This window comes from Crotalus tigris, unplaced genomic scaffold (genome assembly GCF_016545835.1).
Source record: "Crotalus tigris isolate CLP2741 ecotype Arizona unplaced genomic scaffold, ASM1654583v1 scf7180000018105.1476442, whole genome shotgun sequence".
Lineage (NCBI taxonomy): Eukaryota > Metazoa > Chordata > Lepidosauria > Squamata > Viperidae > Crotalus > Crotalus tigris.
The window spans coordinates 29,787-46,730 of NW_024096826.1; the positions used below are offsets into that span (position 1 = coordinate 29,787).

Consider the following 16,944-nt stretch of genomic DNA (forward strand, 5'->3'; position numbering starts at 1 on the left):
AAATATGTATGAGAATGTATTTGATGTGTGTCCTGCTCTTATGATAGGGACATCTTTTGGTGAGAGGATATAATGTTTAACTAGAGCTTTTTAACAATATTTCTTAAGCACTTTTTAATTTGAAAAATAAAATGTCTGATCATCTCTTACCAAGAAAAAGTGATGCACATCCTATCTACGGTAAATGCTATGTATTTTTTAGTATTTCAAACCAATATTTTATCATTACATATTTTTTCTTTGGGAATAATCCTAATTTACTTTGAGCTCTTTTCTGTTTTATATTTTTCTTTCTTTGAAGTGTTGTATTTTATTAAAAGAACTACTGTTCATTTAGAATGAAGCCGTTCTTTATCGACTTGCATTTAAATAAGATTCAGTGAATACTTTGCAATAAACTATATTCCGCATATAGTTTGGTTCTTGCTTTATTTTTTACTGTAATCATCAAGGAGAGTCCCAATTCATGTAAATATGATGCTATTCCCCCCCCCCCCTCAAAAGAGAATTGTTGGCCTTCAGAAGCTAAAAAAAACGGAAATCCCACAAAGCAATTCTATAGATAACAAGAAGGCTATGACACCAGGAACTACTGCATCCACAAAAACTCAACAGTTCATAATATCCATGATTTACAGTAATTGTATTTCTAGTTAGAAAAATTTATTTTATCTGAGCTTGACTGCATTTCTTTTAAACTGTTTATGTGGAAATAGCTGCATATTTTCTAGATCTTAGCCAGTGGTGGGATTCAGCCAGTTTGTACCAGTTCAGCAGAACTGGTAGCTAATTTTTTGTTGCCCAGGCCCAGAATGGACTTCCAGAAGCGGCATCCACACAGAGAACCGGTTGTTTACATATTTGAATCCCACCACTGATAATAGCTATAAATTCTGTAAAAACATTGAAGGGAAGAGGTTAATCCTACTCTTACAAGAGTTTTGAGACAACGTTTTTGGAAGGTTTGTTGCAATTCAGCCTGTTTTACATTTTGCTTACATTGCTTATGGATATATGTCTTGTTATTAACCACCTCACACACAAGACTACTAGGGCAGAAACACTACATAAAAACAATTATATTTTTATGGGGAAGCATTGGTTGCTTTATACAATTTTTTTAGTGTTACCACACAGAAATATAGTATTACCTCCCTTCCTGAACACACTATGCTCATGTTACTTGCCATGAAACAGAACATTGAAGAAATATGAACATCACATAACCATAATTAGAGTTAAATTGCCCATTATCTTTATTGGTGATAACTTACACTGAGAGCCTAAGCATCAAATCCAATTATTATGAAGCTCACCTGATGCCCAGCATCCTCTTTGGTTGAACATTAAGAAGAGGGCAAGAATTTTGAACCTTTCAACTTGAGATGGTGTCACAAATTATCTTGTCTCTCAGGTTATGAAGATGGACTGACTTTTAAGATTCACCGAGACCCCTTCTCTTTTTTAGTGAAGTGGGATGCCTGCTTACACCTGAAATGGGTCCGGCCCAATAATTGGTTGTGACACAGATCCTACCCCACCCCAAACTGTATAAAGAGGGTAAAACCTCTCCAACCTGTTTCATCTAAAATTCCTTTTCAGTTTGGCCCTAATTGAAAGTACAGAAAGGGACGGCGTTAAATCCCTGCATTCTCTGGTGTCCCAGCACCCAAAGACCACCCAAAATAACATCCTGGATGAGCAGGACCCCAAGATGATGAATGAAATCACCTTTACCAAGGGTGGAAATCCTGACAAAGCTATAGTTATTAGAGGTTACATGTATTCCTCACCAGCAGGTCCCTCAACACATACATTTTAATTCTAGCATCTAGCAACTTTCATACAGCTGCTTAATTGGTTACCCGTTGAATCGTTTATGCGTTACAAGAGATTATGACATCCAAGTTTCTTGTTCATCCAAAGGCTTTGCATTAAGAATTATTACAACCAATGTTTGCAACAACAGCTACAAGGACGTAAGTTTACTATTACCACACCTCACAAATTACTTCTTGAATACACAATTTGATTATTAAAGCATACACATGTCACCTAAAAATAATCTCACCGCAACAGAGATGGTCTGCATGTTTTGAATCCGCATTGTTTCTAAAATTTGGTCATGAAGAAATTAATGATCACTGTTTGGATATTCAAATAGTTGAACAAAACAAACAAAAGTTGAAATGTGGTGGAAACCTTTTAAAAGTTCTGTGATTTGTTTGACTAATTTTTTAAGCAAACTGAGCTATTTTATGTTTAGATGCTTTATCACTGACAGCTCTTCTGAAAAGTACTAAATATAGGGATAAGGAGAAAAAATGTATAAATTTTTCAGTTAATTTATATAAATGATGGCAAAATTCATTTTGCTTGCCTTGATTCCTTAAGAACAGGCATGTCAAACTGGGGTCTGCGGGCCAGATGCGTGATGCCAAAACCGCGCCCACCCCATTTCCGGCAATGGGGAAAAAGTTGCAATATGTCACGTGATGTTGCGAGTTTAACATGCCTGCTTAAGAACATTCTGTAACTATCTGAGTACATTTACTGAAATCAAGATATCTGGTAGCACCTTTCCCAGGTAACAAATTTAGGATGAGATAGGGGTGGAAGGGTGGAGTTAGATCAATCTGTCTTCTCCTCCCTTCCACATCATTTCACTTTAGTTTAAATCCTATATCAGGCTAGCCCACAGGTTGGCAATCTGTGGCTCCGGAGCCGCCTGTGGCTCTTTGAGCCTTCTCCTGTGGCTCCCAGTCTCTTCTGCCATTTGCAGAGAGAGACAGAGACAGAAAGAGGCACTTGCGCTCCCCCCCCTCTCTCTCTGTGTAAAAAATAGAGTGGCCTCACCCTGTTCGACGAGCTGAAAAGCTTATTGGGTGGGGCTCCTCCTTTGCTGCGTCTCTGCAAGAAACAGGAAGGGGAGGAGAGAGCCAGCCTGTTGCAGAATGGCTTGAAGCCAGCTTGCCAGGTGAGCAGAAGATCGGAGGGAGAGGGGGGAGAGAGAAAGAGAGAGAGAAGAGAAAGAGAGAGGGAGAGAGAGAGAGAGCAAAGAGAGAGAGAGAGAGAGAGAGAGAGAGAGAGAAAAGAGAGGAAAGAGAGAGAGGGAGAGGAGGGAGAGGAGAGAGAGAAAGAAAGAAAGAGAGGGAGAGAGAGAGAGGAAGTGCAAGTGCCCCCTCTCTCTCACACACACACATACACATACACACACACACACACACGCACACACACACACACTGAGTGCGGGAAGAGGACTGGCAGACCAAGGGCAGAAAGAGAGAGAGGGAGAGGGAGGAAGAGAGAGGGAGAGAGAGACAGAGACCCTTTTTACATCTAAAATGAAGATAACACTGCATATATCCTTTTTTATCTTTCATATATATATTTATACATACATACATACATATATACATACATACATATCCTCACCCACCCATCTGGAATGCACTCGCACCCGTATAGAGCAGCGGAGTTGCCACAAGACAGAAGGACGATGACACGCGGGTTCAACCCACCTCCCTATTCACTGCGTTCGAGGAAAGCCACGCCCCCTGCGGTTGCACGGGAGGAGAGCACTCGTGAGCTCCCTGCCTCAGGAACAATCATACATCCTCGGACAGCACGTTTCGAGCGACAAAAGAAGAGGGGGTGACTATTGGATGCCAATTAGATCGGACGCTGAAACGATCGCCCCAGAGAGTATCTGCCGCCCCGCTTAGCGGACGGCAAGAATCACGGATTGGTTCTCCGAATGGAATAGGAACTATTACAAGAAAGAAGGAGCTTGATGCTGTCAAGGATTAAAGCAGGAGGGTGGTTAGAAAGACCGAGTGTGAAGGGAAGTCAGATAGTGCGAGTGCGTGCAGGATGTTTGTAATAGGATCTCGGAACAGAGAGCAGGAACATGAGATGATGGATGTCGAAAGGGTGGAGGGGGGAAGAGATCCATCTGTGCAGAAGGTTTCAAGGGAGAGGAGGGGGGGAAAGCAACTTGGTGATGATGATCACACGCTGGATTGTAGAAAGACCGTATGCCCTCTTGAATCACAGATGCAGAGAGGTGGGAAAATGAAAGCTAGTACGCATGTAGATGGGGGGAATGAGGACAAACTGAATAATTGTGTAGCAATTGACAAAGGTGCAGCGATTGGCCAGTTGGGACCTGTTACACGGTCCAGAAGTCGAGCGCAGGCGCTGGCTTGTTTATAAATGTCTCTCCCATTGATTCATTTGCACCCTGATGATGTTGGCAGGAGCCAACGAAAGCTAGGTCTGCTTTTTAAAAAACTTTTAAATGTTTTATATTTAAACTTTTAACGTTTTATAAAACTTTTAATGTTTTAACTCTTCCTGGTGCTCACGTTTTATTTCCTAATAAATACACACACACACACACACACACACACACACACACACACACACACACACGAATATATACCTATAATAAAGGTAAAAAAGGATATATGCAGTGCTATCTTCATTTTAGAGATCAAAAGGATTTTGTGGCTCCCAGTGGTTTGTTTTCAGTGGGAAAGGGTTGAAGTGGCTCTTTGAGTGTTTTGGGTTGCCTACCCCTGGGCTAGCCAATCCACGCATCCAATAAAGTGAGCTTGATTTTTAATAATGTGTGTTAGCTAGGAGAGATATTCTCAGATGCCATCCCTTTCTACAGTCATCACATTCATGGGAATTGTTAATATGCTATTTCAGAGTTTATCCATTTTATTCACTGTGTTGCCATTTCTGGATGTTTTCTAACATTTTCATACTTTTTAATTATCTTGAGATTCATCTTGCCTTTCTTGCCCTTAAAACACTGCAGCCATGAGTCACAGTAGCCTCTACTTTGTATTTCCAAGAACACATTCTTTTAAGTGTTATTTTCTATATAAACACCTGGACTAATTGGTACATTCTAAAATAACATTCAGTTGTAAAAGCTTTTTATTAAATAATATCCAAATGGCATGATTCTTATTTCCTATAAAGAACAAGATTTTGGACAGAACTAGCAGACATAATAAAGTAATATACAAACTGGTTTTATTTATTTGTCCTTATCTCTATGCCTCCCACTCTGTAAGACTCCAAGCAACTCACAAAGTAAAAGAATTGTCAAAACATCACATCTACAGAGTCATAAAACATCACCCAAATAAAATCATAAAAGCAAATTTATTGCCTGTAAGAATGAAGGTTGATACTTCTAAGTATAGAAGGATGATGAAGCACGAACAGGCCTTCACTTAAAACTTTTACACTGCACGATAGGAGGGTGGTAAGAAAAGAAGCAAAACATGTGAAGAGATGCTGCCTATGTACCGTATATGCCGGCGTATTAGGCGACCCGGCGTATAAGACGACCCCCGTCTTTATAGCCGGGCCGCATTCCTAGAACGTCGTCTTATACGCCGGAAACTACCAGTATTTCCGGCGTATAAGACGACTCGGCGTATAAGACGACTCGGCGTATAAGACGACCCCCGTCTTTGGTGCCGATTTCAGCGCTTGCGGAAGTTGTCTTATACGCCGGCATTTACGGTAATTCAGACGTTTCATGATTTAAACAGCAAATGCGTGAAAGTTATAAATAAATATAGATATGTGATGGAAGGAGCTTCATCCCTCCCTTACAGATTGCAATTATGTAAGATTGTATGCTGAACACTTTCAAATTGACCCAAATTATCTAAAGACTTAGTATCAATCTAAGTATCAATCATTTCTAAAATAGCTACAATCCAGTCCAGTCCTTCAATGCAATCATCTTTTTTTTTACATTGCAGAGAGAGATGGCAGTGCAGCATGCAGGACTAAAATCTTATCAGAGCAGCTTTGGTAGAAGCTCAATATGTGCCAATGTGATGCTTTCTAAAGAACTCACATGTCAGAAAATCAGCACTATCGGGACAGCTGTAGATGCTAGGCTTATAAAAGGCATTTCCTGGCAGTAATTCTTCCTCATTTCTGCTCTAGACCACAAAGAGCGCACTAAAATATCTGCACACAGCTGCAAAACAAAGCATGTATTAAATATACATTATGTTGATAGTTACTTCCTTCTACTCACCCTTCCTCTCCAACAAATGTGACATACAATTTATTCCTTTGTAGGTCCTTTCTTGAATAACCCATAATTTGATTGAAAGCATCCTCCAGCAAGTGGTCTCTTCGGATAATTAATCTGTGCAATGAAACAAATTAAATCACATAAATTCTTGATGATATTTATTTTTCCTGCTTGGTTATATATTTATATTCAGCTTATAATGACCCTCCCTTCAGCTATATGCATCAAAAACGATAGAGGCAGAACTACTAGACCATAGACAAATATTCATGATATTTCAATGTCTGGAAGTATCCCTAATATGCATATTCTAAAATATTACCAAATGGACAAGGCAAATTTAAATTTCATAATAAACAGGGATGTAATAAAGAGAACTAGATACTTGGAAAACCATTTGTTGAGCAAAAATAATTCATCAGATTATCCGATTTATGCATTAATCCAATTATAATATTCATGTTTCTTAGGAATTCTCCTCTGACATATTTAGACATAGCTGGGCAATTGATAGTCAAAATTCTTATATAATGTGAATTAACTCAGAAGTGAGAATATAAATTGTTCCAAGTTTTTTAAAAAATGTTGCATTTGTCTCACTTTTCGCTTTCGCCTTTTAGCTAAAGCACATACTTGTGAGGACAAGAGTAAATATTAGTGCATGGGGAGCAGCTTGGAATGGAACATTATTTTGGTTATAAAACAGATGAAGGAAGAAAAGCAATCTTTAGTTATTGCAATTTCTCTATCCAAGTTCAGTTTCCCATAGCAGATCTTTGTTTTAAAGAAGATGTATCAGAAGTCCTGTCGTATGCCTGAGAGATAATGGCTAATTTAATCCCAAACACGAAGTATATATAGCTTTCCTACATTCTGTCCCAAATGCTAACCATTATAATGTATTGTTTTCATTTATGTTCTGCCTTCCAAATGTTTTATTTATGTTAGATATATACAGGAATCCCTTCATTCTAGATGGCAATAAGTACCACATATGCTTATGTTAGCCACCAGGGCTACGCAGGGAGTTGAACTCAAAAGCAAATTGTGATAGGCAGCAGACATAGCACATTCAGCACTTGTCAGGAGCAACTTAAACCAGCCATGCAAGTTCAGGAAAATACCAGCTGCCTTAAAATCTTTCCAACAGGTGCTGCGTAAGCTCTTTTACTTTTAAATAGCAAAGCAAATAATCTAGCATCTCTATGTACTTCAATTTCCCTGGGCCTTGTCCATATCCTTTAGTCTCCAACTTCCTGTAGAAATTTCTCAGCTTGGCTTCAAAGTCTCTTTTATAAGGAGCAGGAGCACGGGCATTAGCACGCTGGGTACCTGCACCACAGTCAGAAAACAAGATTTTGTTAAAATATTATCAAAGAAATAAATAAATGTTACATAATGATGTAAAGCTGCATAATGATATCACATTGCATCACATATGAGGAGAAAAGATAAATCATGGCATAGAGGTAAGCTACACAGTGACTTGTTTTTTAAAAATGTTTTATTTGGAGGGGGGGGGAAATAAGATGACTAGCTAGAACTTTTAAATATTGTTCATTTACTATCAATTAGTTCTAGAAAACAAACCCAGAAAACTTAATTCAACTCACTGCAATTATAGCATGTGGGTGATTTTAAATATTTATAAGCTACTAAAAGAACCAGATTGACAAAAAACGGACAAAGGGAGTGTTATTGTTTTGCATAGATCTATCATGTCATAAACTTTAATTTAATTTAGCTGAAAAACAGATGAAAATAACTTCTTCCTTAACCATCATGTGGAAAAACGAAAGTCACATATCTTAAATTCAACCATCAACTGTTATTCAGAAGCAAAATCTCTGTTTAAATTAAAAGCAAACTGAATGAAAGAAAAAAGCATATGAGCATCAGAAACTTTCACACTCTTGCTGTGCAATCTGAAAGAGGTTTATTAAGGAGAAAACCACAGATATCAGACAAGTAGGAATAGGATTTGTACCCCTTTCGTGCAAAAAAATTGCTATAAAATACCTGTTTCAATAACATACATTCTAACCTGAAGTCACAGAATCTTACTTTTGAATTTATTGCTTGAAAAACAGCATTGCTGCTTCTTTAAAAATTCAAACCTGGATTTATTCCTAGTCAACTATAGAAATAGTTAACTCCAATGAAAGACAGTAATTACTTAATTGTTTCTGCTATTTGCTTCTGATATATATGGTACAAGACAAAACTCATGTTTAGCTTTGAAAGCTAACTCAAGTCTTGCGTTTCTCAAATGAGATGTCAGTGCAAAAAATCTCCTACGTTTACTGTTTACAACCACATTTGCAGTTACTGAGACTTGTAAGCAAAGCAATCCACAACCAGTATTTTTTAGGGGAAACTTTAGTAAACCCACTTCCTATTTCAGCCTTTTGTCAGCTTAAAGATTTAAAGCATAGCAATGACTGACATATGAACAAGCTGATCTGAATAAATCAAATATATTTTACTTTCGGACTCCAGGATGTCTTCATTTCAGCTTCTTTGTATAATTCCTTTGCCTCCTGGATTTCTAAGATTTTGAAGCATGCTACCACACCTCAGAAATTGAAATAGTTCTGTAGCTAAAGTGAAATATAACAGCTAACAAACTCCTTTGTTTATAACCCAAAATGTAAAAGTCAAATTTTGGGCAAAAACATTTATTATGTATAAGGTCGTACATAATAGGAAAGCACTTCAAAATCAGATTGATTATGCTTCATCCAGACATTTATTGGGAAGAATATTCAGACAATGCTGTCATCCATTTATAATCCACCCTTGTTTTCCCACTGTTTCTCCTTCACCACCACACAAAGAAAGAGAGAGCAGTCGTACAATTCTTTTTCACAGGTCACACTAGGAAGGGAGAGAAAGATGTTATAACATGAAATCTGACTTTTCAGCAGTGCCTCCAAAGATTAACTCCATAACTTTATTGGTATTAAATAATCCTAGCTATTTCTAATTTGTTAAAAAGAAAAGACACATTACTTCTGAAAGGGCATAGGATAGCTGTAAGGGAAAGAGCATTAGTGATTTCAGACTTGTAATAATGCTGGGTGCGGAGGAGTGGAGAAACAGGAATATTAACAAGAGGTGGAAGTAGATCTCAGGCTACACATTTATGCACGCTTCCTAAACAGCTTTTTCCAGTCTGACGCCCGCCGTGTAGGTTGAACCACAACTCCCAATTATCTAAGTTGATAGTTGGAAAAGCTATTTTAAGGGATAATTTGCAATGAAATCAATGAGACTTACTTCTCAGCAGATATCCATATGACAGCACTGCAAAAATTTAGACAATAGTTCTTCAGAGAGCTTAAAGTGGTTTTGAAGAGATACCACTTTTCACAAGACATATATTTCTTAACCTTGGTATCATTTCTAATTTTTACTACCAAGGGCTCTTGAACAGCAGTCACAGGATTAGAAGAGAAATGATTTCCTGGAACAGAAACTGGCTAAAGGATAGAAATCAAATACAATTTTCAGATAGGTGGTATGTTCAAAGCCAGGTTCAAAGGCATCAGTACTGAGAATGGTAGTCCTTAATTGTTTAAGACTAACTAGTAATGTGGCTAATTTTATTAATGACACTGTTCATTTATTACAATCAAATCAAAATTGGGATCAATTCTCAAAATAGCCAATTTAGCAGTCCAATGTAAGCCAATGCAAAATGATGTACATTGGCAAAAAAAAAAATACTTAATGACAGGAGAGAAAAAAATCAAAAGAAATTACAATATATATTTTACTCAAATAGACATAAATCATGGTCTAGAATTGATATGATATGGACATCTTTGGAACTTAATACAATGATACAAGAAATTGAGATAGAATCTAATATTTGGGCAGATCATAATCCAATAAAGATGGATTATATGACTTGAGATCATTTGCTACTGCTAAAACTGAATTCTAAAGTGATAAAAGTAAGTTCTTCGTGATGTTATATCTGATGATGGCCATCTATCCAAAAAGGATTGATTCGAACAGGCTTGGATTAACAAGGACTACAGGTCTTGAGAACAGGTTGATAACTCTGAAAGCCCAAACACCAGCTGCTACTATGGAGCAGTAGTGAAAGATTGCTATGGCCCATATTTGTGAACTTCTTTAAAACATCTGCTCGGGAAGAGTGAAACAGAATTAGGCCTGTTGATCTAATTAGCAGGATCTTATATACAAAGGCTGAAAACTATAGTAACAAAATGTATCACATAGATAGTTATGAGAAAATTTGTACACTACAAGCAATGACACTTAAAAAATTGTGATCTTATCTTGACTCAAGAAAAGAAAGCTGTTTTCTACATTCATTAAATACTAAAGTAAGATGCAAAATTGCAGGCAACACATTCAAATTTGCAATCATTCTTTATGATGAAAAATATACATAAAGAGATTAATTCCATGTGCACTTTTGAATGCATTAACTAAAACACATGCATGGTGCCCCGCAACAGACAAATTGCATATAGTAAATATTAAAACAAATGGGCAATTATATTTCCCCAAATACAATGGGTATTGTCTAAGCACCCTGTAAGTGTATAAACATCCCTAAAGGATCTTTAAAAGACTTTTCTATATAGACTGGGACAATAACTAGTAACAATTCTCCATGGCTGGCCGGGGAATTAGTTTCAGTCCCAATATACCTGGAGGTACCAGGTGGAGAACGCTATTCTAGGTGTATCAGTCCCTAGGTTGTAAGTTTGCTTAAAACTTACAAGAGACAGGTCCAAGCAGACAAAACCTGGTAATGTTAATTTGAAGAGAATGACAAGTATCATTCCTGTAGTTGATGCAACGATATATAATTGTGGCAGTAAGGTATTCCATGTGACATGGGTTTTTTTTTCTGTCTTATCTTACTTAATGAAACGTGATAGTGCACATGCAATAGTGTAAGTCCTGTGAGAGACTGCCTTCCTAGTCAGTTACATCTCGTGATTATTACGCAGTTATAATTGTGTTACAAAGAAGGCATGTGCATAGTTACCTGATTTGCTACCATCCTCCCTAAGCTGTATCCCTAACTGGGCTCAACATTTGGTAGCCGCAGTATTCTGGGTAAGCGAAAAGAACCAGCATGCTGTTGGCAGCAGACAGCCTATTCTTATAGTGAAGCTGGTACCTTTATACACTAAAAGGGGAACAGATAGGTCTGCTTGGCTGGCAAGGGAACCCAGTTTGGCAGAAAAACTGGTTGCCTTCAGATTCCCTTTGGCAGTAGTAGGGAATAAACAACATTAAGCTGACCCAAGACTGACATTTCCAAACAAGCTGCATAACCATCAAAAGTGTGCACATATCCTTTCCACACCTCCTCATTTGTGTTGTTAATTGCTGCATCTTGGAAGCAATGGCAGAGTTAGCAGTCTGATATCTACATCGGTGATGTCATTTTGACAATCAGGGAAGTAGGCAAATATAATTTCATTACCAATCTTTGCTCCTGCCAGAAAGAATGTCATTAACCAGTCAAGCTACGGAATTCTACAATGTATATCTTCAAGGATTTAATTTATGCTTCTTTCTCATTTTTCCCCATAGCAAAAGCTACTTAAAAAAGAAGAATTCAGAACTGCAACAAAATGAGGAGTTGACCATGTTGATCAAGTAATGAATCAATCATAGATTGGTCCATTTCAGAATATATTACTTGATTGGAGTTGAAATTGCCCACAGACTTTTGTACTTGATATCGTTCACCACTACTACCCAAAGTCAGGTTAGTTTCAAAAATGTCATTTTGAAAGTCCCTCAAAACCAGAGTATGTCACCAGGCCTGGGGATCCCAAGAAAATGGAGACATTCTTAGATAGTTTCATTGTGACTGATCTTTTTACTCTCTATGTTTATATATTTTAAACATTTGATAGTTCTTCATTTTTATATTGCATAATGGTTGTATTTTTATATACTACTGTAATTAATGTGATTAATAAATGAATAAACAAATAAATGATACCCGACTGTATATCTATACATGAACACATAGAGACACAAAATTCCTACATTTGTCTTATGTTGAAGAAAATATCACGTTCAGATGATATTAAAACTAATTTGGGGACCTTATTTGTTTATCCAGGAATTTGTTACAAAAAGTTATGCCAAACTAATCTAATTTCTTTTTTTGACAGAGTTAATGGCTTAATAGAGTGCACTGAGCAAAGGGTTGGACTAAATGAGTTACCTTGTACATAATATCAGAATATCCATAATACATGATTATCAGGTCCTGCTGATGTTGCCAAATTCAGTCACTTAAAATAAAACCTTTGGGTTAGGTTAATAATTGTGAGATTCTGTATTATTGATTATTATGTTAAAGAAATTTATTTTTCTGTCTTTTCCTTAGCCAAAAAGGAAAAGAGAAAGTACATTTCTCCTTTCATTCTTTCTACCTTACCTTTTATTAATGATTTCCCAAACCCTGAAGTGAAATTTTGATTTTGTTGTTTTTTAATTTGCTAATTTCCCCAAGCACATGGCTTTCCCTCCAAAATAAGGATTCCTGGTTGACTAAGCAACTCACCCCTCCTCTTTTTCTCTTTAACCCCCCCCTTTCTTTTTATTCAGAAGGTATCCAGCTCTATCATCTCCTTCAAACCAGTAGGCAAGAAGTGACTCCTTTTTCTCATGAATTCAGTCTCTGTAAAACTGAAATACATTTGAGAAATACATTTATAACATATATTTGCTACTTTGTGGAATGACTGCAATTCTCTTTTTAAATTGTTTAATTTTATTGCCATTATTCAGGACTTATTTAAATTCTTAGTTTGAGAACTGACTTGGGAAGATTCATTTTACATTAGATGAAATGCTCCTAAATTATCTTTTCAGCACATGATAAGTTCTTACGACAAATCAGTTGGCACTGTCAAGAATTTCCTGGGCAATTAAAGCAATTATTTCCATCATAAGAATAACAAGAGAATTGAGCTGTTATTAAAATAAATTACCCATATTATATACGTCTCTCTTTCTCTCATTATAAGCACTGCATGCACATGCTTTTGCATGCTGATAAGCTAGCATTTATAAATAATTAAGTAATTTTATGGTTATTTGTGTAATCTAAATTGGAGCATAAAACTAACTGGGAAAAGAGGTCTGTGATAAACTTCTTTCCTTTATGAAGTGAATCAAGAGATTAATTAATCATTCATATTAAAACACACAAACATTTCAATTATGTAATAAATCATAGGTAATTAACAGAAGGTGCTGAGGGTTCCCCCCCCCCAAAATAAAACAAACTATATTTAACTGCATAAAGCTCCAATATAAATTATCAAATTTTTAATAAAATGATCCTTATCTGGTTAATATATAACCATTCAAGAAATTATGTTAGATTAAAAACTGTTTATTAAAATTAGTGTTATTGGATTTTCCAAAAAAAGCACAGGCAAATAAATATTTAAAAATGAATGAATTCTATTCCATATTTTAGTGCTATCTTAATGTATAAAAATTTGCTAATATAGCATCTGTAGGAAAAGATGCCTAAGAAATCACAGTTAAGGGACAACATGTGTATGTGTGTGTGGTTGTGTACACACATACACATACAGAAGATAGAATGTCAAAATCCATTTTACAAAGCCTAATAATTTAATTAATGTATGCCTCAATGTATTCTTTTTGACTGTTCGTATCCCAGGATATCATCTTCCACTGATAGAAGAAGATACCGCAGTCATTTAAATTCTTCCTCTATGTAGAGAAGAGATCTAAAAATAATGTTTATTTTTTAATATTAATGGCAGAATACTGCTACTCCCACAATATAGAATATGTTTTCTTCATTCTTTAAAACCATCTTTCTGAGAAATGTTATATAAATGTCTGAAATAAATAGCAAAGAATTCATTTAATCTTAAGATCACAACATTATTTTCCTGCATTTCATAAGGAAGGGCATGAAACCAGGAGAGAACAAACCTTACCTGGTTCACCGTCTAAAAACACTGCAAGCAGTTGCGATAGAGCTCACCTGGAGAGTTCTGAGGAGAGGACACAGGGGACCCACGAGGTGACTGACAATAACTGGGATGAAGTAAGGCATGTGGTGGTACATATGACATAATTTCCTCTTCAAATAAACTAGGCAGAAAGTAAGCAAAAATAAAGCTGATATACAAATTGATTTAAATATGCCACATGTGATATTTTGTAGGAATATTATATATTCCTATATACACTAAGCAACATTATGTTGATTTCTTTGAAAGATGGCACATTTGCATCTGAAAATGTCAAAAGCTACACGTGAAAAAAATAAAAGGTTTCAAGTGTACCTTCCCTGTTCCAAGAGTTTCCACTAGAAATATCTTTATTTGTTCTAAAGTGCTATCAGGTTACCACAGTCTACAGCTATATGCATTCATGCTTTGCCGCTTAGGCCACACACACAAATTTAGTTTTAATGTTGTTTTATAATTTTAAAGGTTTGTAGAATGTTATGTTACATTTATACCCTGATAAGCCATTTACAGCTGTTCAAATGAGCAGCATACATACTCCTTAGGAAGCAAATAAAATTATATTATGCCATTTTTTAAATATGGAACCCAAAAGCTATGTTTTATGCATCTTTCCTCTTCTGTGCTAAATACATGTAGCTTTTAGCCCGGGAACGGCCTTCCATATGTCTTCTTAGGGGAGGGGAATGAAGGTGTGGAAAAAATAATCCAGTCCTAAAAAGCAAGGCTCTCTCTTACTTTGCATGTAGCACATTTTTTTCCCCTCTTTTGCTAAGTAAGGCACTGCTCCTTTGATTGCTTACTGCAAATATTTTCCAATGGAACTGAACATTCCAATGGAACTGTTTCTATCTTGCAAGATTTTCCAAATGCTTTACTTCAGTTGCATTTCGAGTGTGAAATATGGCATTCAGACTTCGTTGCTCCGATGCTAAATTGCCCTGCTTTGAATGGAAGGCCATTCTCATTCACGGAAAGCCTTCGATCCAGCTGAGGCATCTGTTGGGAGAAAACTATTTTGTCCACTTCTCCCCAAGAGTTCCCTGAACTGGAGCTATAATCTTGCAATAGCTATTTCAAAACGCTTTGGAGCAGATTGGAGAACATAAGGCTGCAGAAAAGAAAGGAAACAGTGAAAACCACCAAACTGCTTTCTTCAGCTAGTGGAAATGTGTCATGAATGGAGTTCTCAGAGGTTCCCAGATTGTCACTTTGTTTAATGTTAATAAAAACAATGGGCTATTATGACAGAACATAAACAAAAGATTTTGAGAGGCATTGCCTTCTTTCCATGAGACAAACTGTTTTACAATTTAGCTTGAAGGCAATATTTAATGAAGTAGTGGAGAATATATTTTCTCCATTTGCAAATACGTGTAGAAATAAAGAAACACTGCACGGGCCTGAAAGGAATTGATATTTTAAAAAACATCCATCATAATACATTTTTAAAAATGAGAAGCACATTGAGTGGTCTATCAAATCAGTCCTGGTTTATCTTGATGATGTATTATTCATAAGCCTTCAAGAGAGTATGTTAAAATAATACAATTAATGCTTCTGACATAATTATCCTTCAGAGCCATAAAAATGACAGGTCCATTGAGGAATGTATTTCCTGACAGACAAATATTCCCAGAATTGCTATAAAAAGAATAACTTTCAAAACAAAACAAATGTCTTGTTTGAAATGAACATAGAAAAAAACCCCCTAAAGAACAGTGTTATGCAAGAGTTTGAATACAAGCAGCACACTGTGCAATGGCATGAAATTTCTGCAAGCGCACCCCCGCAGTATATCAGAGGCAACATTACACAGTGGGTGGGTTTTCATGGCAGAGTAAGTCTCAGCCCATGAGAGTTATGAATGAGCAAGTGTGCTCAGATATGCTCCAGCTTGGCTCTAATTAATATGCAAGGCAGAAAAGCTGAAAGCAACATCTCTACATCACCCCTCTCCCTTTTTAAAAACACAAATGATAACAATATGTTACAAGTTAAAACACACACAGAAGAGCTACAGGGCAGAAAAACATGTAGATCAGTGTTGTAATACTCCAGTTTATAATGCTGTATACTGCTCCAGAGTTAGGGAAGAATAGGGGGTGGGGGTCTCCAGTAAAGTGTCATTCTGAGAAAAATGCATGAACTACAGAAATGATACTAACATCTTAGGGGATTGGGGATAAAGTCTAGCTGAGCCTTCTGATGTACAAATATAGAAATGCTCTTTAAAAAAAACACACCACAAAATCCCATAATTATGCATAAAAGGAAAAACTAACATTAGATAAAACGGACCGATGACAATTATCAAAGTGTAAAAATTGCTAAAGTAAATATATTACAGACACTGCAATAAGTATCTGTTACCTTAATAACATAACAAGATCTGCATCGCTGGATAACCGCACTAGCCCTGGTGTTCCTTCAGTCCGAATAAACTGGATCTTCTCCCTGTTTGTATCAAGCACTATGTATGTCAAGGCAGTAAATAAAACCCCTGGGACATATCAAACAGGCCTCTAAATTATTTTAGGCATATTATTATTCATTACACCATGCTCTCAAAATAGAAGAATTCTTCAGCGAGCTCCCCTCTATTAACACCAGAGACCCCAGACAGTATTTCTAAATACTGTTATTTTCTGTTTGCCTAACTTCTCTACTTAAACTGCTTAAGTACCTTATCAATGAAAATAAGTAATTCAAGGTAATGTTAAATATTCCCCGAATGAATTCCAAAGAGTAGCACAAGCTCTAGAGAAAAACATTGTTGTTCTACAAATAAATACATGGATTCTCCTCATCCTATCAACGTAAAGAGAACCCTATTAG

At 36.5% G+C, this 16,944-nt stretch overlaps 1 protein-coding gene across 5 annotated transcripts in view; it reads right to left on the reverse strand.

The window, feature by feature from the left end:
- HECW2 (HECT, C2 and WW domain containing E3 ubiquitin protein ligase 2) overlaps positions 1-16,944 on the reverse strand; it is a 155,138-nt gene that overhangs the window by 15,702 nt on the left and 122,492 nt on the right. For all 5 annotated transcript variants that reach the window (XM_039347961.1, XM_039347957.1, XM_039347958.1 and 2 more), the window contains 4 exons: positions 16,480-16,563; positions 14,118-14,227; positions 7,288-7,408; positions 6,077-6,190 (listed from right to left, as the gene is read on the reverse strand). In XM_039347961.1, coding sequence (XP_039203895.1) covers positions 6,077-6,190; positions 7,288-7,408; positions 14,118-14,227; positions 16,480-16,563 — 429 coding nt within the window. The remainder of the gene's footprint in view (positions 1-6,076; positions 6,191-7,287; positions 7,409-14,117; positions 14,228-16,479; positions 16,564-16,944) is intronic.